The 24,292-nt window shown below is 40.1% G+C and overlaps 1 protein-coding gene across 6 annotated transcripts in view; it reads right to left on the bottom strand.

Moving 5' to 3' along the window:
• HIPK1 (homeodomain interacting protein kinase 1) overlaps positions 1 to 22,128 on the bottom strand; it is a 49,350-nt gene extending 27,222 nt beyond the window's left edge. Inside the window, exons 1-4 of one of the 6 annotated variants that reach the window (XM_087866190.1) lie at positions 21,508 to 21,788; positions 20,832 to 20,992; positions 10,589 to 11,666; positions 2,180 to 2,303 (exon numbers count right to left, since the gene is read on the bottom strand). In XM_087866190.1, coding sequence (XP_087722316.1) covers positions 2,180 to 2,303; positions 10,589 to 11,664 — 1,200 coding nt within the window. In that variant the 5' untranslated portion in view covers positions 11,665 to 11,666; positions 20,832 to 20,992; positions 21,508 to 21,788. Of the gene's footprint in view, positions 1 to 2,179; positions 2,304 to 10,588; positions 11,667 to 20,683; positions 20,761 to 20,831; positions 20,993 to 21,507; positions 21,789 to 21,909 lie in introns of those variants that run through there. The other 5 variants (XM_087866189.1, XM_087866188.1, XM_045801456.2 and 2 more) reach the window with 5 other exon arrangements.
• Positions 22,129 to 24,292: the final 2,164 nt, after the last annotated feature.

The following is a 24,292-nucleotide window of genomic DNA, read 5'->3' as shown; positions in this document are numbered from 1 at the left end:
ATAGTGTGCCCACTATGGAAAAGTTTGTTTAAACATAAAATTATCATATGACCCAGCAAATCTACTTCTAGCTATATACTCCCAAAAATTGAAAACAGGAACTTAAACACTTGTATGCCAATGTTCATAGCACTGTTTTTCAGAATAGCCAAAAGATAACTTAGTGTCCATCAACACATGAATGGAAAAACAAAAATGCGGTATACATATATAGAATGGAACATTATTCAGCCATAAAAAGTAATGATGCTCTGATACAGGCTACAGCATGGATGAGAAACATGCTAAGTAAAAGAAGCCCATCACAGAAAACCACACATTGTATGTGATAAATATGATACTACAATAGGCAAATCTATAGAGACAGAAAGTAGATTAGTGGTTGCCAGGGGTGGGGGAGGTAGGGGTTAGGGGAGAATGAGCATTGACTGATAGTTAGGTACAGGGTTTCATTACAGAGGGATGAAAATGTTCTAAAACTGACCATGGTGATGGTCTACAGCCCTGTGAACATACTAAAAATCATGGAGTTGTACACTTTAAATGGCTGAATTATATGGTGTACGAATTATATCTCAACATAAGTTGTTTTAAAGACACTTGACTATAAGAACAGAGATCCTGCCACAGAAATCTTTTTGTATAACCAGAGATGCGCCAAGATAACCTATCCCCAATCCTGCTCTACAACAGCAGTATCCTATTTATTCAGCATGGGAAAAATGACTTCCTCCTACCACGCACAGTTTCACATCTATGCACTAGACAAAAATTCTCTCAAAACTATCACATCATCTCTTTATTTAAAAAAGCCCCAGTTGTATCTTAGCTTCTAAATCTAATTTCATTTGACTCCACTTCCTAGGAAAATTTATAGTACCAATCTGTTTCCTAACATTGAAGGTTGGCCCAGGAATGGCATTTGGGGGGCTGTAACTGCTCAGAGCAAGGTTTCTTAATTAGGGATCCATGAATCCCCTAAATTTGTACTCAAAATACTGTACATAAATTTTTCTGAGAAGATCCATACCCATCTTTCATCAGATTCTCCAAAGGGTCTAAGACCCAAAAAGGAGAATTGATGGCTTAGAGTTCAACCATGTTTTTGCATTATCATTTGCGTCATTTTGCACACTTTTTTGTCATTGTAAAATAGAAAGCTGGCTTCTCTCTCATGAGGTAGAAGAAAGGCTAAATTACAAAACTCAAGGTGATCAGTTATTTATCACATGAGCAACTAATTTTTTGTTTCAATCAAAGACATGCCCAAAGAGTCAAATTTTTACAAGGTGGATCTAAAATGGATCAAGCAATCAAAATTCTAAGTTGAATAGGGGAAAATACTGTTTTACTCCTTTTTCCTTTTAATAATTCCAGCTAACCATTTATTTCTTTAAAAACAAAAAACAAAAAATCCTCATGTACCTACTATGTGTCAGACATTATGTCAGGAGCTGAGGATACGTTGGCGGAATCAAACAGTCCATGTCCTTAAAGAGCTTACAACATAGTGGTTAGAAACTTTTTTTTTTTTTAAGAATAAGAAATGAGAATTCACAATTTACGTCCATGGCAAAACCTTTTCTCTCAGGACCAGCTCCCTCGGAAACTGTAGCATATCCTGTAAAGCTTCTCTGTTTTGAGACATAGACCATCTTCTATTACAATACTTTTCCACTCATACGATTTCCCTCCTAAATCCTATTTTACAGAAACCAGTATACATCACAGCTTCCGGGGCCCAATGTGTTTCAGTATATAGAGAGTACTTATTTCAGCATATGTCATATATAAAAGGAAGTAACAGCTCTGAATGAGACAAAGTTCATTCTTAAAATTCCAATTCCTCATCCTTCTTTACTTTCATATCTTAAAAACTCACAAGACACATTTGTTAACCAAAGCCAGCCTCTAATATGTCATGACAGATCTGGAAAAGTACCAATCAAAGGTAATGAAATAGGAAATAAAAATCTTTTTGAATTGTTGAATTGCAAACATAATATCAGACTAAGAAATAGGTAGAGAAAATTTTAGTCTTTAAAAAAAAAATCCTTTCTAATTGGACTACTCTTTCCCTAATATCTAAATACTTCACTAGTAAGTACTTCTCTTCCTCTAGAATCTATTTCACGAGTAAATACTTGTGTTCTATTTCCATCCAAATATATACTCTTACCTGATCATATTCTGAAGCACCAGGATAAAGAGGCCATCCCAGGAACAGCTCAGCTATCACACAGCCCAATGACCACATATCAATAGCTTCACAAAATGGTAATCCAAGAATAATTTCAGGGGCTCTAGCAAAAATAAAAAGGGCAAATTAAAAAACAAACATTATTTGGGGAAAATAAGTATGTTGACTAAGTCCTGTTTTAGTATCAGCTCAAGGTACATATTGATTTAAAGAAACTGAAAACTATCTTTGATATAAAATCCATCATTTGAAACTTCTGGGGCCAGATGTGTTTTGAATTGAAAACTTTTTGGAATTTCAGAAAGGCACCACCATACATAAAACTACATATTGCATAGTAATCCCAATGGAGTTTAGGGAAGCACCCATAATCAAACACATTAACATTTCCACAATGAAACAAATGAACAGTCATTCTAAGTTGGCTAAATAAAGACTTTAAATAGCCTTACATTCGTTCAAGACAGATTTTGCTAATGAATGAGCTTATACCAAACTTAGAAAAAGTTTTTTAATTTTGAAATCTGAATTGAAATCACAGATAAGGGATCACAAATTTATTCTTTTTATTCTTAGCACCTTTTTAATTATAGAAAGATCAATTAAATGACCTGATCAATAAATACCCCTTGGTAACAGAAATGCCTTCTGTAGAGATATAGTAGTTGAAAGCACTATAGAAATACTCATTTTCATTAATGCTCCAAGTTAGAAACCGAACCCTAGGGAGCCTTAAACAGAAGACTAAGATAATACCATAAACTAAAAGCTTTATATATATATATGAACACATCCAAGGTAAAATTATTACCCCTACTTACAGAGGAAACTGGGGCAAACAGAGTAAGTAATTTGCCCAAAATCACGGTTAATAAGTGGAAGGGCTAGAATTTGAACCCTGGCAATCTGGTCCCAGACTTGTATTGTACTGTCTCCAAATAAGTAAAGTTGTATATATCCACCTATATAAATCTATTTGGCATGGTGGTATACATGGCATTTTTCAAACCGTGACTAAAATTATGAGATAAATGGGTTTAAAAGGGGGATGATAATAACAGGTTATTACTAATATCGATAATAATAAAAGATGACACTTAATAGTGCTTACTCTGTGCCATGCACTGTTCTACGTTCTTTACAAATGTGGTCACTTACTCCTTACAACAATCCTATGAAAGTACTTACCACTACTGTTAAGTCATCAAATTTTTTTTTTTTAGTAGACTCCATGTCTTGCGTGGAGCCCAGCGTGGGATCAAGATCTGAGATCAAGACCTGAGCTGAGATCAAGAGTCGGTCGCTTAACCGACTGAGCCACCCAGGCGCCCCACGTCATCGATTCTATGATGCGTGCTTTTTTTCATATTTTAACATCTCTAAAATCAAGAAGATTCTTGCAAATGATGATATATTTTAGCTTAATGGCAGTGCTTTTACTTTCTTATTGGTACATAAATGTTTCACCTTCTAATCAATGGTATTTTAGATGCTCTGTAATAAAGTATCCTTTCCATTTTACAGATGAAGAAACTGAGCATTGAGAAGTTAAGTAACTCACCCAAGGCCACACAATTACTAAACGATGGAGTGCAGGCAATCTGGATCTGAGGGCTGAGCTCGTCAACATTTTATCATCATCTCCAGACAATTTCCTTCCTTCTCACAAGTCACAGAATTGGAATCTATAAGGGCACACCAGATCCAGACCCCTCGGCAGATTTCTCTCCACGAAGAGCCCTCTGATGGGCTGGGTCCCCTCATGGAGTGCCTAGGTTTCTCCAACTTTACTTTCAAGTATTATGTGGATATTGTCGCTTTGGGGCAGGGAGGATTGAGCGAGAGTGTATAAAGATATTTTGCTATATAAGAATAGCCTCCCCCCAAGTAATTTTCTAAGTAAGTAGCCCTTAGAAAATAAGGTAAATTAGAGGACTTCATAGGATCTAAAGGCTTTCCTGATCCTAGCACAGAAAGAACAGAAGAATGATCCAGGTCTGCTGAGACTTGACTACTTGACACTACTTGACAGCTATCAGTGGAAGGACTAATATCACCAGTTTTTATACTAATTGATATAAACTGTGGTTTTGTTAGCCAAAGAAACAAACTTCAAAAGGGATATTCCTGTTGCAGGTGGCTACAGCCACATATTACTGATGGAGTTTCAGAGTTTAATTAAATCCCAACCACTACAGCATGTTTTTAAGATGGCACAAGTTTAATAGCATTAATAAACTAGAGCGTAAGAGTATCCAGAAACATAAAAGCTTTTCTAAAATTGAAAAGGGACAAAATTTTTACTTTCAGTGAGCAGAATCATTAATTTCCAAGTTCATGACAGTGCCAAAAATAGCTGGCAGGGAGAGCGCAAATGGCTCTGTGCCAAAATAAAAACTGGGTTTAGAACATTCCTAAGCATCAATTGAAGAGTAGCAGATTGATTTTGCCATTCCCACTATACCAGGAAGACATTTTAAAATCCAAAGGTAGGTCATAGGGAGGGGCAGGCCACCCAATAACTTACTTCTCTAAAAAGGTAGCAATAATATGTGATAATTGTTAGGCTTCCAAAGCTTAAACTTTCAGGGAAATTAAGAAAACACTAATTCCAGCCCCCAAGTTCCATTAGACAAAACTCCCCCTAAAGACTGGCTGGAATCAGTTTTTCCATTTGGTCTCACTCTGCTTCTGGAGTAACAAACCCAGCTAAGGATTTCCAGCAAAAACTCACTTAAAACAGTAACTCTACTACATCTACCGCACAAAAAGGTGAGTATCAAAGGGGGGAAAAAACGCAATGAAAGTAAAAATAAAATAAGGTTGCTCAGTCTATTGAGGGCTTTTCGCTATCATTAGGAACTAGAAATGCTGACTGACCTGAACTCTAAGAAGCAAAAAGACTAAGGTCATTATCTTCTACCGAACAGAAGAGAACATTTAAAGCAGGTTCACCTCCAAAGACTGAATGTTTTAAACTCTGAATTCAGATTATAATTCTTGATACTATCTTCATTAATGTATCATCTTTCCCCTTGGCCTCCATTATTTCTCAATCCCTCAATATAAACTCTCAACACTAAAATTCTGCTTCTACTTCATCTGTATATGAAGGCTGAGTGAGGTTAACTACTCTTCTAGGTCCCTTTCCAGCTTTGACATTCTAACAACTGGGCATTAAAAAAGATGACCTACAGAAGCACAGGGAAGAGAGGGGAAAAAACCCAAACTGGCAGTATTCACTTTTATAGGAAAATGGCATTAATTGTACTTTGGACATAGTGGGTCTCCTCTTTGAAAATACATCCCAACCTTAAAGAACAAACCTTAAAGAACAAATACTAAACAGGCTCTAATGACTACAACCAGGTGGCAGAAATAGCGATCCTTGCCTTTTGATTTTTCAACTTCAAATCTCTTTAACTAAAAAATTCCTCCAAAGTCATAAAGCGTTATTTCACTTGAACCTGGAGCAAGCTGCGGTTAGGATCACTTAACAGCACAAATTAATCTCTGCTCATTGTCATGAACACTCTTGTTCCTTCCTGCCCATCTCACAGGCATCGAACTTATTTACCAGATCAGAGATGTTACATAAAGCCTAGCTTCCTGCATCTGCGGCTTAGGTGAAACTGTAGTATGTTTGTCTAGGATAAACCGAAACTATGCTTTCCTTCTCTAGCCCTTGTCCTTCCATACATAACAAATATAGTGATCTCAACTTTAATAAAGCCAGCTAGTTTGTTCAGAATGGAAAAGCACTGAGCTTGTAAGCATAGCAAACCCTTGTGCCTGAACTCAAGCCCCAAAAACAGCAACTTCTTTGGAAGCAGTCTACATCTACATATATAGTGGCCAGGAAATAAAGTATATTATTTCCATTGCCTAAGGCATTTAGTCATGCCCATGGCCAAAAGAGTATGGTGGCAAAATTTATGTCAACTGATAATATTTTGGCATGTTATCAGAAAGATGAAGCAACGTAAACTAAAAAGGAAGGTAAAGGGAAGTCCGGCTTTGGAGCCAGGATGCTTCACTGGCCAAAGGGATTTCACAGAGGTTTTCTGAAAGACACCAGGGTACGGACTTAACAGACTCTAAAAGCAACACAAAGAGGACCACTGTGGATAAAACTAATGGTGAAGAAGGAATGCCTGAGTTGCTACTCCATTGGCCTGAGGTTCATTATCAAGCATTACTGCAACACAAGAGAATACTCATATTAAATCCTAAATGTAAAAAAAAAAAAAAAAAAAAAAATCCTAATGTAGTCAAGCCCTGGACATTGAGCTTCAGTATGCACAGTAATTACTCAGTAATACGCACAAAGAACTCCTGTTTTTAAGGGGTAAACTGAGCTCCATTCACAATTACTCCTCTAGTCAAAACTAAATGCAATGGATTTGCAGGATTTGTTGAAGAGAATTACCAGTGGACTTAAAAATCTGAAAATTGTATTTCCTATAAAAACAAAACATGATCAAATTACTCAAATGACAGCTTAAATTAAATCAAAAGGATAGGATGCCTGGGTGGCTCAGTCAGTTAAATGTCGGCCTTTGGCTTAGGTCGTGATCTCAGTGTCCTGGGATCAAGCCCTATGTTGGGCTCTCTGCCTGGCAGGGAGTCTGCTTCTCCCTCTCTCTCTCCCTTTGTGCTCTCCCTCTTTCTCAAATAAATGAAATCTTTTAAAAAAAATCAAGGGGCGCCTGGCTGGCTCAGTTGGTTAAGCATCTGCCTTCGTCCTGGGATAGAGCCCCACATTGGGCCTCCTGCTCAGCAGGGAGTCCGCTTCTCTCTCTCCCCGCTGCTCATGCTCTCTCTCTCTCAAATAAATAAATAAATAAGAAATAAATCAAAAGGATAGGGAAAGGGGCAAAGACCAGCAACCTAACACTGAAAATTATTCAAATGAATTATTTATTAGAGAAAGCTAAGCAGCCAGAACTATTTACCCTTCAAATCTCCTTTATCCTTTAAGAGAAAATGCCATCAAAATTATTTCACAAAATAATTCTTATTTCTATCGCTTTTTCAATCTTAACATTGCTTCTGTTACCACAAGACAAGGCAAATAGTTAAAGAACACCTGCAGGCACTGACTAGAGAAGAGATCAAGAAGCAAGAGCTGATCAGCCTCCACACTCCTCAGCGGTGCCCCCCCTCCTACCTCCCCAGAGCTCCAAGCAAGATGCAGAACTGAGCTCTTAAGTGCACCGGTAGAGTGTTTCTGTATATATACCTGAGTGGGTGGTGGTGGGATTGCTCAAAGGAGAATACTAAAAGAAAAAGTAATTGGAACCTAAATCTTCCAAGTCGTGAATAAGTAAATGGAGGGGAGATTCTCAAAATTAGCCAAACTGCCTAAAGCAGCATGAAACGAGAAACCGAGGCTGTAGGAATCTCTTTACTCCATCTCACTCAAGTAAGAAATAATCAGAGTTTTACAAAACTATAAAAGGAAAAGATAAAAATAGAGAAGAGTGGATTGGAAGATGTAATGTTGTGAAGATGTCATTACTACCCAAAGTGATATACAGATTCAGTGCAATCCCTTCAAAAACCAATGTTGTTTTTTGCAGAAATAGAAAAATCCATCCTAAAATTCATGTGGAATCTTAGGGGACTCCAAGTAGCCAAAACAATCCTGAAAGAGAATAAAGCTGGAGATCTCACACTTCTTGATTTTAAAACTTACTACCAAGCTACAAGTAATCAAGACAGTGTGGTACTGGCATAAAGACAGACATATAGACCAATGGAACAGAATAGAGAGCCAAGAAATAAACCGTTGTATTTGTGGTCAATGAATTATAACAAATGTCAAGACCTTTCAATAGAGAAGATAGTCTTTTAAGCAAATGGTACTAAGAAAATTGAATATCCACAGGCAAAAGAATGAAATTGGACCTCTACCTTACACCATACACAAAAATTAACTTAGAAATAGATCAAAGATCCAAATATAAGAGCTATATCTATGTCTATATTTCTTATGTTCTTTTAAATAAGAGCTAAAAACTACAGAACTCTTACAAGAAAGCAAAGGAAAAGATTCATAGCGTTGGTTTGACAACGATTTCTTAGATATAATACCAAAAGCATAAGCAACAAAAAACACAAATTGAACTTCATTAAAATTTAAAACTTTCGTGCAAACACCGTTGACAAAGTGAAAAGGCAACCCCATGGAATGAAAGAATCTATTTTCAAAACACCTACCTGCAGAGGGCTAATACCTAGAATATATAAAGAACTCTTAAAACTCAACAAAAAAAAAAATCCAATTCAAAAATGGACAAAGGACTTGAAAAGACATTTCTCCAAAGAAGATACACAGATGTCCAATAAACAAATGAAAAGATGCTCAACATCACTAATCATTAGGGAAATGCAAATCAAAACCCCATGAATACCATTTCACACACGTAAGGATGGCTATTATCCCCCCGACCTCAAAAAAACAAAAACAAGTGTTGATGAGGAGTGGAGAAACTGGAATCCTCGTGCACTGCTAGTGTAAAACAGTTTGGTGGTTCCTCAAAAAGTTAAAAACAGAATTACCACATGATCCAGCAATTCTACTTTTAGCTATATACCCAAAAGAATTGAAAACAGGGACTTGAACTCTTGAACGCTAATGTTCTTTGCACCATTATTCATAAGAGCCAAAAATGTGGAAACCTAAGGAAATGGATAAACAAAATGTAGTACATACATGCACTGGAATACCATTTAGTCATGAAAAGGAATGAAATTCTGATACAATTTATAGTATGGATTAACCTTGAAAACATTATGCTAAGTGAAAGAAGCCAGATACAAAGGGACAAATACTGTGAAATTCCACTTACACATAGTATCTAGAATAGGCAAATTCACAGAGACAGAAAGTCAAAAAGAGGCTACCAGGGGTAGGGGGCAAGGTGGAGTTATTGCTTAATGGTTACAGAGCTTCTGTTTTGGGTGATGAAAAAAATTAAGAAATAGTGGTGATGGTTACACAACACCATGAATGTACTTAATGACACTGAATGGTACATTTAAAAATGGTTAAAATGATAAACTTCATGTTAGGCAGATTTTACAAAAGTAGAAAAAAAATAGGCAGATGGCATATTTTCTGAGCCTTGTACAGGTTAAAATATCCTTGTTATTTTCACATATAATATAAAATTCTAAGCTCAGACTTTCTATTTACTCAAAATTTAATATAGGCATTTGACAGATTAGACGTAACTCCCAATAAACACATATTTGGATTACCTATTTTTTTTGTTTATTGTTTCACTTCTTGATTAGATGAGTGGACAATTTGTATTTAATGACCATTAAAATTAAGACTCAGATTCCTTAAAATTAGTAACTAGACAAATAAACAAATGAGATATTGAGAAATAAAAGCTCATTTAAGAAGACTTCCCCCTTTTCTTCCAGTAAATCTCCTTGGTTATAGCACAGACAACATCGTATATACCAGCATTTAAGAACGGTCCTAATAATTATTATATATTGAAAAGGTAGCTTTGTTAGAAGTATCAATCTGGAAATATAAATCACTAAAGTATAAGTATAAGCTTGGGTCAAGGACATTCTAGGATAACCAAATAAGGTCATAACTGAATAAGTTCGAACTATTACGGAGATGTTAAAACAGGAAGAGCCCTTAGCAATCATCAAATCCAATTCTATTACAAAAGAAAGAAAATGTCAAAGAATGAAATGTTGCTAGAGTTAAACCGGGAATTATTCCCAAGGCATCTTACCTGCCAACAAAGGAACTTAGAAAATGTAGCAGCATATGCCCAAATTCATTACAAATAAGTAAACATCTTTATATTTTTATTTTTTTTATTTTTTTATTTTTTTTAAAGATTTTATTTATTTATTTGACAGAGGTAGAGACAGCCAGCGAGAGAGGGAACACAAGCAGGGGGAGTGGGAGAGGAAGAAGCAGGCTCCTAGCGGAGGAGCCTGATGTGGGGCTCGATCCCATAACGCCGGGATCACGCCCTGAGCCGAAGGCAGATGCTTAACCGCTGTGCCACCCAGGCGCCCCAATCTTTATATTTTTAAAGACTCTTTAAGATGGGAAATTTAGGTATAATGGTACTAAAGAAGGAACCAGATGCTAGTATAATTCAACTAGGAACAACCTTCAGAATCGGACTGAATTAATTTTTCTAGTGTTAAATAATAACTTCAGAAATAAAATAATGTTACATAGAGGAATGCCAGACAAGGAATGCAGTAAAACATATTATCCTATTCTACCTTGGAATCTGTAAATAAATTCACCGTTTGTTATATGTAGCTCTATGTAACAGTTATTAAATATAAAGACAGATCTCTAGTCTAAGATACGCTTTGTTAGCATTTGCCACTTGCCTGTAGTAACGTGACTGTAAGTAGGTTGAGCACACAGCTTTGGAAACGTGACTAGCAGAACCAAAGTCAATGACCTTCACTCGGTAGGGTTGGCGCACTGGATCGACCAGCATTATGTTTTCAGGCTTAAGGTCAGCGTGAATCAGACCAAGGCTCTTGAGCTTCATCAGGGCTGTGGCCACCTGCTGCAAGATTGGTCTGATGTACTTGAGTGGCAGTGGGCTAAACTTGTTCTGCTTTAGAAAATCATACAAGTTCTGCTCCAGCATCTCAAACACAAGGCAGGTGTGATTCTTATGCTGAAAGCACTCATAAGAACGAACAAAATTATACTCATCAGCATTTTCACTGCTTAGGCGAGAAAGGATGCTCACTTCAATCTGTCCTTGTCTGGCATAGGAGGGATGATTCTTCAAGATTTTAATAGCCACGATTTCCTTAGTGCTCCGCTTCCAGCACTTAGCCACCTGTCCAAATGTTCCCCGGCCTAGGAACTCCAATACTTCATAGCTATTGGTCATAGAGCAAAGGATCTCATGCTGGACCAGCTGGTAATCCCCTTCTCCGCTGGAACTGCTACTCTTTGTGGTCACAGTGGTGGTCGTGGCAGCAGCACCCACCACAGTCCTGTTTTGCAGCATGAGAGGGGGATGTTCTTCTATGATTTGCACGCTACCGTTGCTGTCAACTTCCTCACTTTTTCTTTTCAATCCACATTTTTGATATGGCTCAAGCAAAGAAACGTTGTTTCTGTGAGTCAGGGTCTGGCTGCTTTGGAAGGTTGATGGAGCAGCACTGGCCGAGCTATCAGCAGCTGTTACAACAATATGCTCCACTGCAGGAGCTGGGAGGAGGAGGCCCTGGTCGTAAGCAGGGATGTTGAAATTTGCTACCTGGTGAGAGGAGTTGGCTTGCCCTTGTGTGGCTGGGAGGGTTTTGCTGTGGGTATAATATTTGTCGTTGCTGCTCTGTCCAGAAACATCCCAGCCAGAGGGCTCTATTTTCAGTTTCTTCGCACTGCAGAAGGCACTCGACGACACTGATGGGGGGGAAAACACCTGCAGCTGTGATGCCATACCTACGTTGAGAGAGAAGAAGAATTACACCCTCAATTTTACACAAACCCTAAAACTTTAAGTTTAGAAAAACCACAAGTAAAATGTAACTATCTGGCTGGGGTTTTATTTTACACATTTTCCAAAACACGTTTCCTATTACAGAAAGATAAACTTTTTGGTCTAATCACACACCCTTAACCAGGAACTCAGCAACAGTAGGTCATATTGTTAAAAGAGCATGAACATCTATGATGGTTTGTAAAATAATAACCATAATAATAATAACAGCTTAGATGATTGATCACTTACTGTGTGTCAAGCAGTTGTCTAAGCACTTCACATGCATTACTCATTTAATTGTCACCACAACTCTTTGGAAAAGATACTATCATTATTTCCACTTTACAGATGAGGAAACTAAGATACAGAGTGGTTAAAGTAACTCGCCCAAAATAGCACAGCTATTAAATAGCAGCACTGGAATTCAAACCCAGGCTCTTTGGCCCCAGAGCTCATTCCACAGATCTGTGTTCACTCCTGCCCTGATGAGTTTTTCGATCAATTATTTAAATTTAGACATAGATGGCACACTTGTAAAATTTACAGAGGAATCAAATTTGGGCAGGATACTCAATATATTGCTAAGTAACAGGTCCAAAAAGACCACAATAGGGTAGAAACTACAAGACAAGTCTAGCAGATGAAATTTAACACAAATACAGAATCCTACATAGTATAAAACGTGACCAGCACAAAGCACAAGGATAAGAAATACAAGGTTTAGTAGGAGCACATGTGTATGAAAAACACTCTCAGTTGGTAAGAGAAACATTATGTAATAACGTCCCCCTCCCAACCAAAAGCTAATTCCATCTTCAACTACATTCATAGAAACAGTGTCCAGAATGTGCTGGACAAAGTGAAGGCTATCTACTCTGCTCAGTTAACTATTTTAATGGTGTCTAGCTCTGTCCACTACATTGTAAGAGGACCACTGATGAAATGACCAGAAGACAGTAATCAAGATGATGTGAAGTCTACTGAGAGGATCTTCTGAAGAACCACAGGAAGTTATTCTTAGAAAAATATGGACAAAGGGTAGAACAGCCCAGCTTTCTGTCCCAGAATATCACATAAACACCTCAAGCTCAATAAACCCCAAGACCCCCAAAGCTAATACTTTCAGAAAAAAGTTCAAACAACTGACATAGCATACAAACCATTTCCTATTTATCTTCTCCCTTCTCAACCATATAACCCTCAGATGCCTTGGGGCTCTATATTAATTCTTCTTCTCTTTCCCATACTTTCCCCCTTCCCAATAACTACTTCCCAGGATTAGTCATCTGCAAAAGATTCTCAAATCTTCATTTCTAATCCATATTTCTCTCTTCTGAACTCCAAATTCTTATTTCCAAATAACTACTCCACACTGCAATTTGGGTATCTTGCAGACATCTCAAATTTAACACATCCAAAATTAAACTTATGAGCCTCCACCCCACCCCTAGTCTTCCATCTCAATTATGACACCACCGTATACCCAACATCTCAAGACAAAAATCAGAGAGGCAATGAGCCTCAGTTTCCTGATCTATAAATTGGTGATAACAATACCTACCCTCATGGGGTTATTCTGAGAATTAAATTATTTAATACATGTAAAGTGCTCAGTCTCTGGAATTCATTTAGTATTATCCTGACTCCTCCTCCTCCCTTATTACTCCACCTCTAATCTATAACCAAATCTTACCCATTCTACCTCCTAAGTATATTTCAAATTCAGCCATTTTTTTCTACCCCTATTGGGACCATTCTAGTTCAAACAGCCAGTAGCCTCCAAACTAATCTTGAATGCACTCTGGGGATCTTTGTTTTTAAACTATGCAAATCAGATGACTGCTCTTTCTTTCTTAACCACCTTCCTCCCCCTGCCTCCAGGGTTTTCCATTGCTTTGTGGATAAAATCCAAAATACTCAATCTGCCTTAAAAAGCTCTCCAAAAATCTGGTTGTTGTCTTCCAAAATCTCCCCACCTTGATTCCTCCATAACAACCATACTGCCCTTTTCAGTTCTTGGAAGGCCCTCTCATATGTTGAAGATCTTCTTCTGGGAAAACCATTCATTCACACACACACACACACACACACACACACACACACACACTACACACTACACACTCACACCCATACGCACACGCATACACACCCCACAACTACCACCATCCACTCTCCCGCCGCACCATGCACTCCCATAGAATCCTGTTCAACTCGAAATTATTTATTTAATGTTACTCACATTTCCAGCTACAGTGTAAGTTCCATGATAGGTACCATATCTATTTTGTTCTTTGCTTATATCACCAGAAACTACCACACAGACTCTGCCAATATTCAGACATGCAGTATATGTTGGATGATTTTGACCCCTGCCTACCAATCTCATATCTACTCCCTACCACTCATATTAAACTGCAGGATTTTCGAATGCTTCGTTTTATTTTTCAAATGTCCCTCCCTTTTATCTGTGCAGTCTTTGAGATATAGGGGGAGTCTCCACTTCAATACACATAGTATAACTTTACTAGTCCTAGAGAATAAACACACACAACAAGAAAGGAAGGAAGCATGACAAAGGATGTTACAGAACATAAAAAAGCAACGTGTACATTTCTTTGTGCCTGAATGCAGCTAAAAACCATCTGCACTGGACTAGACAGCTGGAACGAAGAACAAATCCTCAGCCTTCAATTTCTAAAATGTGGCCTGGATTTACTTTAAACAAGAGTTTCCATAATTTATATGAACTCTGAAGAGAAAAAAGTGTAAATTAAAAGCTAAAGCCAGTGCATTCTAACTCCAAAGCTACGAATTTACAAGTCGTCTTGTCTGCCTATATCACTGACATAATACCAAATTAGAATTTTAAAAAAATGTGAAACCAAGTAGTACCTTCACAAAATTTACCTATTAAAATATATGCAAAAATACTTCTCGTCTATCATAAAACTGAGCCAATTTTTGAACAATGAAAGGAAGCAAATTTTTGAAATTTGTTTTCCACTGAGTATCTGTTGAGCTACTAATTTGAACAATCTATCAAGAAACGGGAGCACAACCTTGATGTGCCTAAAGTATTTGATAAAAGAACTGAATACAAAATTTGGTTTGTAGCTATGTCTAGGAATATGAAAGCTTAAGGTAATAATTCATGAAATATGAATAATTCTGAAAAGAATTCATGAAGTATAAGACCAAATTTTTAAAAGTATGTTCCTAACTAGACAGTCTTTAAAATCCTGCATTTACCAGAGTAATGTTATAGACAACTCTTCATCCAATAAACAAAATAACAGATACTGATGGTTTCAAATCTTCACAGTGAGCACTGCAACATGCACGAGTTCTAGGAATTTTTCTAAAAGCTTAAGTATATAAATGAATGTAATTCTTATTCAGTTAGACAAACTTTTAAGTCCACCCATAGGGAAAGAACAACCCAGAATTTCACCGGCCTTCCCCACAGTAAGGGTGTGTGGTACTTAAGTCAGTCCTGACTTCAACAAGCACAAGGGGAGAAGAAAATACAAAATCAAAACTGCCTGGAAAAATCAACACTCTTGGGGCACCTGGGTGACTCACTTGGTTAAGCAACTGCCCCCAGGTCATAATTGCAGAGTCCTGGGATTGAGCCCCATGTCAGGCTCCCTGCTCGGTGGGCAGTCTGCTTCTCCCTCTCCTTTAGTCCCTCCCTGCTGCTTGTGTTCTCTCTCTCTCTAATAATAAATAAAATCTTAAAAAAAGAAAAATTAACACTGTCATCTATACGACACCCTGAAATTCAGCTAAAGGCAGCCATTTCTAGGCATAAGATAAAGATACTATGTTCCATAAAACCTGCCTCTTTGCAAAATGGGGAAGCAATTTTTTTCCTAGGGTGAGGCCTCCCAAACAAAAATATGGAACAGAATTAACATCTATGGAAAACTTACTATGTATCAGACTCTGTTAAGTTAGGACTATTCTCAATTCGCAGGAGAGCAGCTCCCAATAAATTAAAAGTTACTTCTGACTTCCTGAAAATGTTGCACCTCTTGACTCCAGTAATGAACTAGTCTTTTCATTTCAAACCTGACTTTCCAAGGATTTAACTATCTGAATCTATTGACAAATTTAGCCACTGCATTAATTGGGAACTAGAACTAACAGGCAAAAGGTTACTAGTACTTGCACTATTGCTAAGATAATTGAGTCTTGCTAGAACCTAAGGCTTTCAAAAACAACCAAATTAAAGGCTTCCCCACTCCCTGCTGTGGTCACATCTATTGAACATTTACAGGGTGCCCCACATTATGGGCACTACGGGTAGGTAATATTACTACAAAGGATTCAAATATTATAACTATGAATGGAACAGTTGGTTATGACAACCAAGGTAATCATTTGTCAGTGTTTTGCCCTTACTCTTCAGGTAACTTCCATCTTCCACACCAATAATAAATTCCTACTTTCGCTTAGCATCATCTTTGCCTCTTTGATACAATTTAACAACTGGTGACCTAAATAACCTAAAATCAGTACTGTATATTGATTGCTTCCTCTGGCACTTGTCCTCAACTGACGTGTACACAGATGTACATCTTCTCCAGCATGCTGATATATAAAGAATATTCGTATCATTAAAGTAGGTAAGTAAGAAAACACATTCTGTAAAAATAAAGCAAGGAGTGGTTTTGGGAAGAAAACTCCTTCACCACAACACCATCTATCTCTCCCCTCCACCCATTTCTCTCTACCCCTGCTGACAATCCTGGACTATTTCAACAGCCTAACTTGCTTCCCCCAAATGGTACTCTCAAGCCCCCCCCCCTTTTTTTTTTAGATTTTATTTTTATTTATTCGACAGAGATGGAGACAGCCAGCGAGAGAGGGAACACAAGCAGGGGGAGTGGGAGAGGAAGAAGCAGGCTCATAGCGGAGGAGCCTGATGTGGGGCTCGATCCCATAACACTGGGATCACGCCCTGAGCCGAAGGCAGCCGTTTAACACTGTGCCACCCAGGCGCCCCCCAAGCCCCCTTTTTAAACTCCCTTCTTCCAATTCATTCTTTACCTTACAACTGAAGCTTTTAAAAATGTTTATCTGTCTCCTGCTTAAAACCTTGAGATAAAGTCTGAAATCTCTAAATTTCCAGTAGCACTAAGTTTCTCTCGGTTCCTGGAGTAGGCCTTATTTCTCCCATCCTAGTTTCTTCACGCATAACATTCCCATTCTGGACTTCATTTACCTCTCCTAGTCTTCTTTTTTTCCTAACTTCTGTTTATCCTGTTGGTCTCCATTTAAACCTCACTTTTTTCAGTGTGGTGTATAGGCTGTTGGTTTGGATCAAAATCTACTCTCTCCTTCACCCAAGGCACATGGCTATATTCACCAACCCCTCTCACCATCGGACAGTGATATGTGGGTTAGCTTTTTGTGTTCCTTTCCCTTTCCACCAGGAGAATCCCATGGAGACCTGGCTTCCACCATGAAACAATGTTCAAGGGATGACAGAGCAGTAAGATGGAAAGAACTGTCTCTGAATGATCCTGTAAGAGCAGAGCCGCCTGCCCACCAAGGACACTCACTTAACCTGGAACATTTACTTCAGGCTGTTACATGAAAGAAAAACTATTTTCCTAGATTATGTATATTTTAGTCAGCCTTATGCTGACAAATACACTCAGGAAAGCCTTGCTGGAATCCGTCGTACTAGCTTAGGTTTCCTGGTAAAGGCTCCCACAGCACCCTCTACCACTTCTTCATACTTACACACTTGTACTTACTTACGTCATCTACTCATTTAACAAACATATATCGAGTACCTAGTCTGTCTGCCCAGCACTGTTCTAGAAACTAGGCATTAACAGTGGTATTCCACATGGACAAGATCCCTTGTCTCCTGGAATTTACTTTCTTCTGGGAAGAACACCCCCCCCCCCCCACCGCCCAAGAAAACAGGAGCTAGTGATAACGCTATGATGAAAACAAAACACAATGATGTGACAGAGATACTCTAGATTTGGTGGTCGGAAGGCCTTGTAAGGTGGTGCACTTAAGCTAAGATCTAACTGACAAGAAGGAGCCATTCCAGTGAAAGAGAACAGTTGAGTGCCAAGGCACATTCTTGGCCTATTTGAAGAAAAGACCAGTATAGATGGAATAGAATAGGAGAGAAAATAATAGAAGCAGGGCCCAAAGAGGCAGACAAGAGCCAGATCACACATTAACTCATGAGGCCACCCTAAATGTTATTCTAAGTATGACTATTTAAAAGTTGACTTCTCTTCTAAACTACAAGTTCTGTGAGGGCAATTCTCAATATCAGTGTAGGTGTCTTTTTTTTTTTTTTTTGGTATCCCCAGCATCTATGGTATGTGTCTAATGTTTGTTAGAATGAATGACTAGAAAGAGATCATTACTTCTCCATATGTGAACATAAGGGGATCTCAGGTGTCATACTGACTGAATTAGAGAAATATTCAAGTGAAATAGAAATTATAGTCTCTTGCCTACAAGAGAATACCTAAATTAGTTTTCTAAATGTAGTGATACAGAAGGAAACAATAAGCGTGAAACTCTAAGGACACCATTCAAATGGAAGTTCTCCACCCCTTTCCTGTAACACTTTCCTTCATAAGGAACCAACAAGCCAATTGCCCAACCAGTATGCAAAGAGAGGGTGTGGAATACGTGGTGTTAGCTGATGAAAGAGTAACTCTACAATTCTATGTAATTTACAGCCATATAATCAATATTTTGTAATATTTTGGTAAACTATCCGATGGGTGCTTTCCTTCCAGGCAGGATATCTTTTCCTAAATTTCAATCACTCTGTTATTTATTTGGCATGGTGAATCTATAGCAACAGGAAAAAGCAGGCATTTTTTGTGTTTGGTGAAAAGGTATGATCTTGGTATGTGCACCCAACAGTTTACAAGGACTATAAAGTTTAGAATGAAGAAAGCCATATCTTGAGGAGTTTCAAGCATAAGGAAAATGTCAGATTAACAAAGCATACATTAATATGGAACATAAACATTGAGATGACCCTGTTTAGATCAGTCAGCAAAGGCCTAAGGAAAACAGGACTTAAATAAAGCAACAACACTTTGGCAGATGGAAGGTGGAATAACTTCTTTCAGATGAATGAGATAACTTTTGCCAGTAGGCCAGGGAATGTGGAAAAATGAAAACCTGTTTCAAGTAAGGAGATGTACTTGACTGAAGCAGAAGACACTGGCAAAAAAGTACAGGGATTCTTACCACTAAAATGGACCTTATGAGACTCTTTCCAAAACCCCCTAATTTCAAGATGAGAAAAAGGAGACCCAAGAAACGTACACAAGTTTTACATAGGGCTAATGAGTAGCAATGCTGGCAAAGAATTCAGATCTTCTGATCCTTTTTCGTTAAGCACTCTGGGAAAGCACTGTTACCAGGTGCCTAAAAGAATCCAAAAGAAATATACAGAAGTTTCCCTATCTTCAAACAGTTTAGGATGTTGCTTAGGTGATGTAAAACACACACACACACACACACACACACACACACACACACACACAAGAAAAAGAAAGAAAAGAAACAGAAAAATATAAAAACAGGATGTCAAGTTTTTTTACAGAGCCAAATTATGCTCTACAAAAATACGTAAGTCATTTAGGGAGCTGGGAAATTAGAAACAAAAAAGGAACCAAAAAGCAAATCAGTGATTGGTGAAGTGGTACTTGAAGGAAAAATGATTTTGATGGCTTGCGTCCAGAATGGCACAAAACGTAAGGGAAGAAACTGGGGAGAAATCAATAACTGTAACTTGAAAAAAAAAGCTTTAAAAAATATGGATTGCTTTATACAGTCGTGAAAATGAAAAAAAAGGGCAGATCAGGAAGTTCATGTTTGCAAAATTACTTCAAATTACAAAAGGACCAGTTACAATATATAACTAACAACAAGTTGTGCAAGTTCCAAGTGTAAGAAGTTTACAAGGCAGGTTTGGCTCACTGATTTCTCCCAACACAACCACTGACCGAGCTGTGCTTAAGAAAACAAAACCACAGAATGAAGAAATTCTATTTTCCAGAGAATTGTGACTTTTGAGATTATCTTTTTTTCTTTTAGGAGGGAGTTCTGGTTTGGTTTTAAATCTCAAGTTACCAATCAACTTACTCTACAATCCATAAAACTACAATATCCAAAAATAGTATAAACTATTTATGAGTATCACCAGCAAAAGTCCTACTTACCAACTAGAGCCAGTACACATATTTACAAGATCTCACTCACAATTTTACTCAACAAATGCTTTATTGGCTTGGCTGCCTCCAGTTCCAACCACAAGTTACTTTACTAAAATATCCTCCCAGCGAGGAACAGTATCTTAAAGTCAATGATATACCTCATCATACCAGTACTGTAACACAGAACTCTGAGGTAAATACATGTAAAGATCCAAAATCACCAGCTGAATAACAACTATTAGGTAATAGGACTTGTTAGGTTTTTAAACGTTTTACAGAAAGCTTCAGACCTATATAAGTAAAAGCTTGTAATGATGTGAATTCCCTACAATCTTTAAAACACACACACTACAGACCAGGAATCAAAAATAGCTTTACACAAACAAGAGCAAAATTGTAGGTTTTGCTGAGGGCATCAGCCACTTAATTTAACCCCACTTCATCAAGAGCAGGAAGCCAGGCTGCTGTTTTCATCAGTTACTAGGGAACAAATAAGATAAAGGATAGACTGAGCAGAAGGGTCTACAGTTGAAATGAATATTTTGATGCAATTACTGAAAATTCCCAAAGTGTCACTAAGAAAAAGCATCTAGGGCTGCCTCAAAACGAGTCTATCTAAAGCACTAAGTGAGTGCTTTAAGTGGAGGAAAGACAGACTGGGGCTTAGGATTGTTTTTTCCCCTTTCTCGAGCCCCTCCTCCCTTCCCCCACCTAAACAGGAAAGAAAACGCGCCCAGCATAAACACAAGGCCAATGCTCACGGTTTGTCACCACAACAAACTGGAGGTTAGACCAGCGCTCCTGGAGACCGAGCCCCAAGTCTTGGTTGCTAAACACAAAAGGAGCCTCTTTCCCACAGACCTGTTAACAGTGAGGGCCTTACCCAAGAGTTTTTGGTTGTTTCCTCACCTTTTCTCTCTCTCTCTTTTTTCTTTAAACGAAAGCTTTGGGAAAGTGGCGACAGACAGCAAAAGTTTCCCTCTGAGCCAGACCTCTAAATCCGCCTTGCACAGACACACATTAGGTGGGCTGGTCCCACGTAGTCTCCACCATCATTACAAATTACAAACCTAACGATTAAAGAACAGAAGCGGAGAGGACAGAAAAGCTTCCACACCCACCCCACCACCGCCGTCCTTTCCAGACACCGCTTCCTGGTCGCAAAGAGCACAAATAACCCAAAACCATGGTGATAAGCAGAGCTGTGAAATACACACGCACAAGCCACACGCTGGGAACCTGCCACGACGGCCGGGGAAAAAACCGGCCGGGTGAGGAGGCGCAAGGCGGCCCCCTGTCATCTGAGGACAACAACACGCCCCGAAAAGAAGTGGCAGGAGGCAGGGGGAGTTGCCCCGAAAACAAGCCCGGAGCCTCCCCGCTTTCCCGGGAACGCAGGCTCCTCCGGGGCCGCGAGCGGCCGGGCCGCAGGACTGGGCGCCGGGTCCCGGGTGGGGGCGCGCCCAGCGAGGCGCCCCCCGCAGGCCGGGCGCCCCGGAGAGCCCGCGGCCCGCCCGGCCCCGCCTCGGGAAGCGGATGGGAGCTCGCTCCCCGCCGAGGCCCCTTCCCGCCCGGTCCAACTCACCGCCGGTGGGTCTGGTTCTCAGCCGCGAGCTGGGGCTGCCGTGAGGAGGCGGCGGAGGAGACGAGATCCGGGGCCCCGTCGCCGGGTCATCATACCCCCCGCGCGAGCCGGCCCGGGCCCCGGCCCCCGCCCCCCGGAGCCGTCCCCGCGCCCGTCCCGCGGGGGGACCCCCCTCAGCCTCCCGCCCGCTCCGCCGCCCGGCCCCTGGCCGCCGCCGCCGCCGCTTCAGCCCCGCGCGCTCCCGCCTCGGCCTCCCGCTGCCGTCCGGGGCCACCACCGGGCCCCTCGCTCCGCAGCCGCCGTTGTCGCCAGACCCGACGAGCCGAGCGCCGAGCGGCCGCCCCCCATCCGGCGGCTCCGCCCCGCGGGAACCATTCAGCAGCCCCGCGCCATGACACCTACTGAGGCGGAAGTGTCGAAGAGCGGGCAGATTAGGACGACCACATAGCACAGATGGGAGTGGGAGTAGGGGGGCCTCCGTGGGGAGCCAGCGTGGATCGAGTGCGGGGGCCGGATTTCCCGCCCCCTCCGCGGGACAGACTCCGCGGTAATTTAAAGGTGCTTGGTGGCGGTAGGGGGTCCAGCTGTAAAATGTCATCCCAGCCAGTGTGACATCATCACAGTGTAGTGTGACACCCCCAGAGATTGGGCAGCGCGCGGGGAGGCAGCGCCTACCCGGGAAGCCCCCCTGCTGGTGAGGAATTACCTTAGTTTAGGCTTTAACGTTTAGTTGCCATCTAGAGACGTTCTAGCATAGTGGCATCCGTGTACGGGATCTGGAAGCCTCCACGTACATCAAGAGCCACTTAGGAGACTCTCCCGCTGCCCGCCATAGGAAAACTGTGTTTGCATTAAGAGGTGAGAAGAACACCTGTGCTCTGGACCCAGCCCCTCGAAATATGCAGTGAGCGAATGCTACCATAATGTTCTTGCCTCTACCAGGAGATAGTAAGACTGGGTATTCAGGAAACTGTGCGTTGGGCACGGCATTCAGAAAAAAAGGACACTGTAAAAACTAGGTTATCCTAAAAGAAAGACTATTGCCATCTCCCAGAGTCAAGAGATTCTTTCCGTAGGACTTCAGATGTACCTCCTGCTGTGTAAAATGTTCTTATTCCTAAAGTGGGGACCATCTTTAGAGTATAATCTATTTTTTCTATCCCGCAAGTGCTGGAGGAAGCGATGATCTGAGTCCTACAAAGGTGACTGTCCAGTGTCATGGGTGTTTGCCTATGCTCTTTGAGGAGGGAGACGGATATGGCTAAGTCAAGATTTTGCTATTAAACTCTATTTCTCAGATCTCAGTATACATTCTTGACCTCTTTGGATCCCCATCTCCTCACAAAAAATAAAATAAAGATATGCTAATACTTATGTGAAGAAGCAGTAATACTACATTAGTACTTTAGGGTTTCTTTTCTGGCTTAACAGCCCTGGGAGCAGTTCTATTTTATTGGGAAAAGGGAAGTTTATTTCCCTAGAGGACCAAGGTTAGCAAGTGTTCAATCCCACAGGGCAGTTTTGTTTGCTTATTTTCACAGGAACTGAGAACATAAAGTCCTACGTTGGGCTGACCTGGGAAACATCAAAATATAGAGAGTGGGTGAGCATGCCCACTTGGGGAGGAGCCAGGAAAAATGCAGAACTTGAGCTCTGGAGTAGAACAGATCCTGCCCAAAAAGCAGGCTTCAAACACACTAATTACTTTCCATGCCTGGGTTCAACCAAACTCCATGACATGCTTCTAGGCTCCTATTACCTCAAGTTATGTCCCTTTCATTTTTCAAACATATCTCAAAATCCAGCTTGAGGGAGCCTTTCCTGATTGACTCCCATTTTATTCTAATTATTTAATTCTACATCATCATCTGTCTATTTACTTCCTTGTACCTTTTCTGTACTTGTTGATCTATTTTCATGGTTCTTAGGTCATTTCTTCAGTCTGCCTCACTACATGGAGACCTGATCAAAATCTACTATTTCCGGGGCGCCTGGGTGGCACAGCGGTTAAGCGTCTGCCTTCGGCTCAGGGCGTGATCCCGGAGTTCTGGGATCGAGCCCCACGTCAGGCTCTTCCGCTATGAGCCTGCTTCTTCCTCTTCCACTCCCCCTGCTTGTGTTCCCTCTCTCGCTGGCTGTCTCTCTCTCTGTCGAATAAATAAATAAAATCTTTAAAAAAAAAAAATCTACTATTTCCCCCTCTCTAATATTCATTCATCCACCCAACAAACTATATGCTGCCTCTACTCCAGGCACTCTCCTAGATACTGGGTGAGATGCAAAATGAATAAGACCTGGTCTTTTCCCTCAGCTTACAGTCTAGTGAGGGAAAAAAAAAAAAAAAGCACAGCAACATATACAAGACTTGGATGACAGAGCCAGAGAAGACTTCAGAAAGGAAGATATTTAACTAGGGCATGGTCAAAGAAGTGTCAAAGGTTAATGTAGCTGGGGTTCATTTGTCCATTCAGCAAATATCTACTGAGTATCTTCTGTGTGCCAGGCACTATATTAGAAAGATTAAAGATACAAAAAAGAAAAAGCATGGTCCATGCTCTGAAAGAGCTGACACTTCAGCAGAGAAGTAGCAAGATACAGAATTAGTAAGGTAGGTTGAATCAGATTTTAAAGGCAATGAAGAACTCTGGGAAGTTTAACCAAACAGGCAATATGAAGGAATCCGTGCTTTAAAGAGAGAGCCAGTGGCAGTGAGGAGGACGGCTGACGGGAATGTGTAAAGACTAGAGAAAGAGAGCCTAATTACAGAGCCATGATGAGGGTTTGG

This window comes from Ursus americanus, chromosome 12 (assembly GCF_024610735.1).
Source record: "Ursus americanus isolate L20-20 chromosome 12, mUrsAme1.1.p, whole genome shotgun sequence".
Taxonomy (NCBI): domain Eukaryota; kingdom Metazoa; phylum Chordata; class Mammalia; order Carnivora; family Ursidae; genus Ursus; species Ursus americanus.
This window is presented reverse-complemented; position numbering and strand designations above follow the sequence as displayed.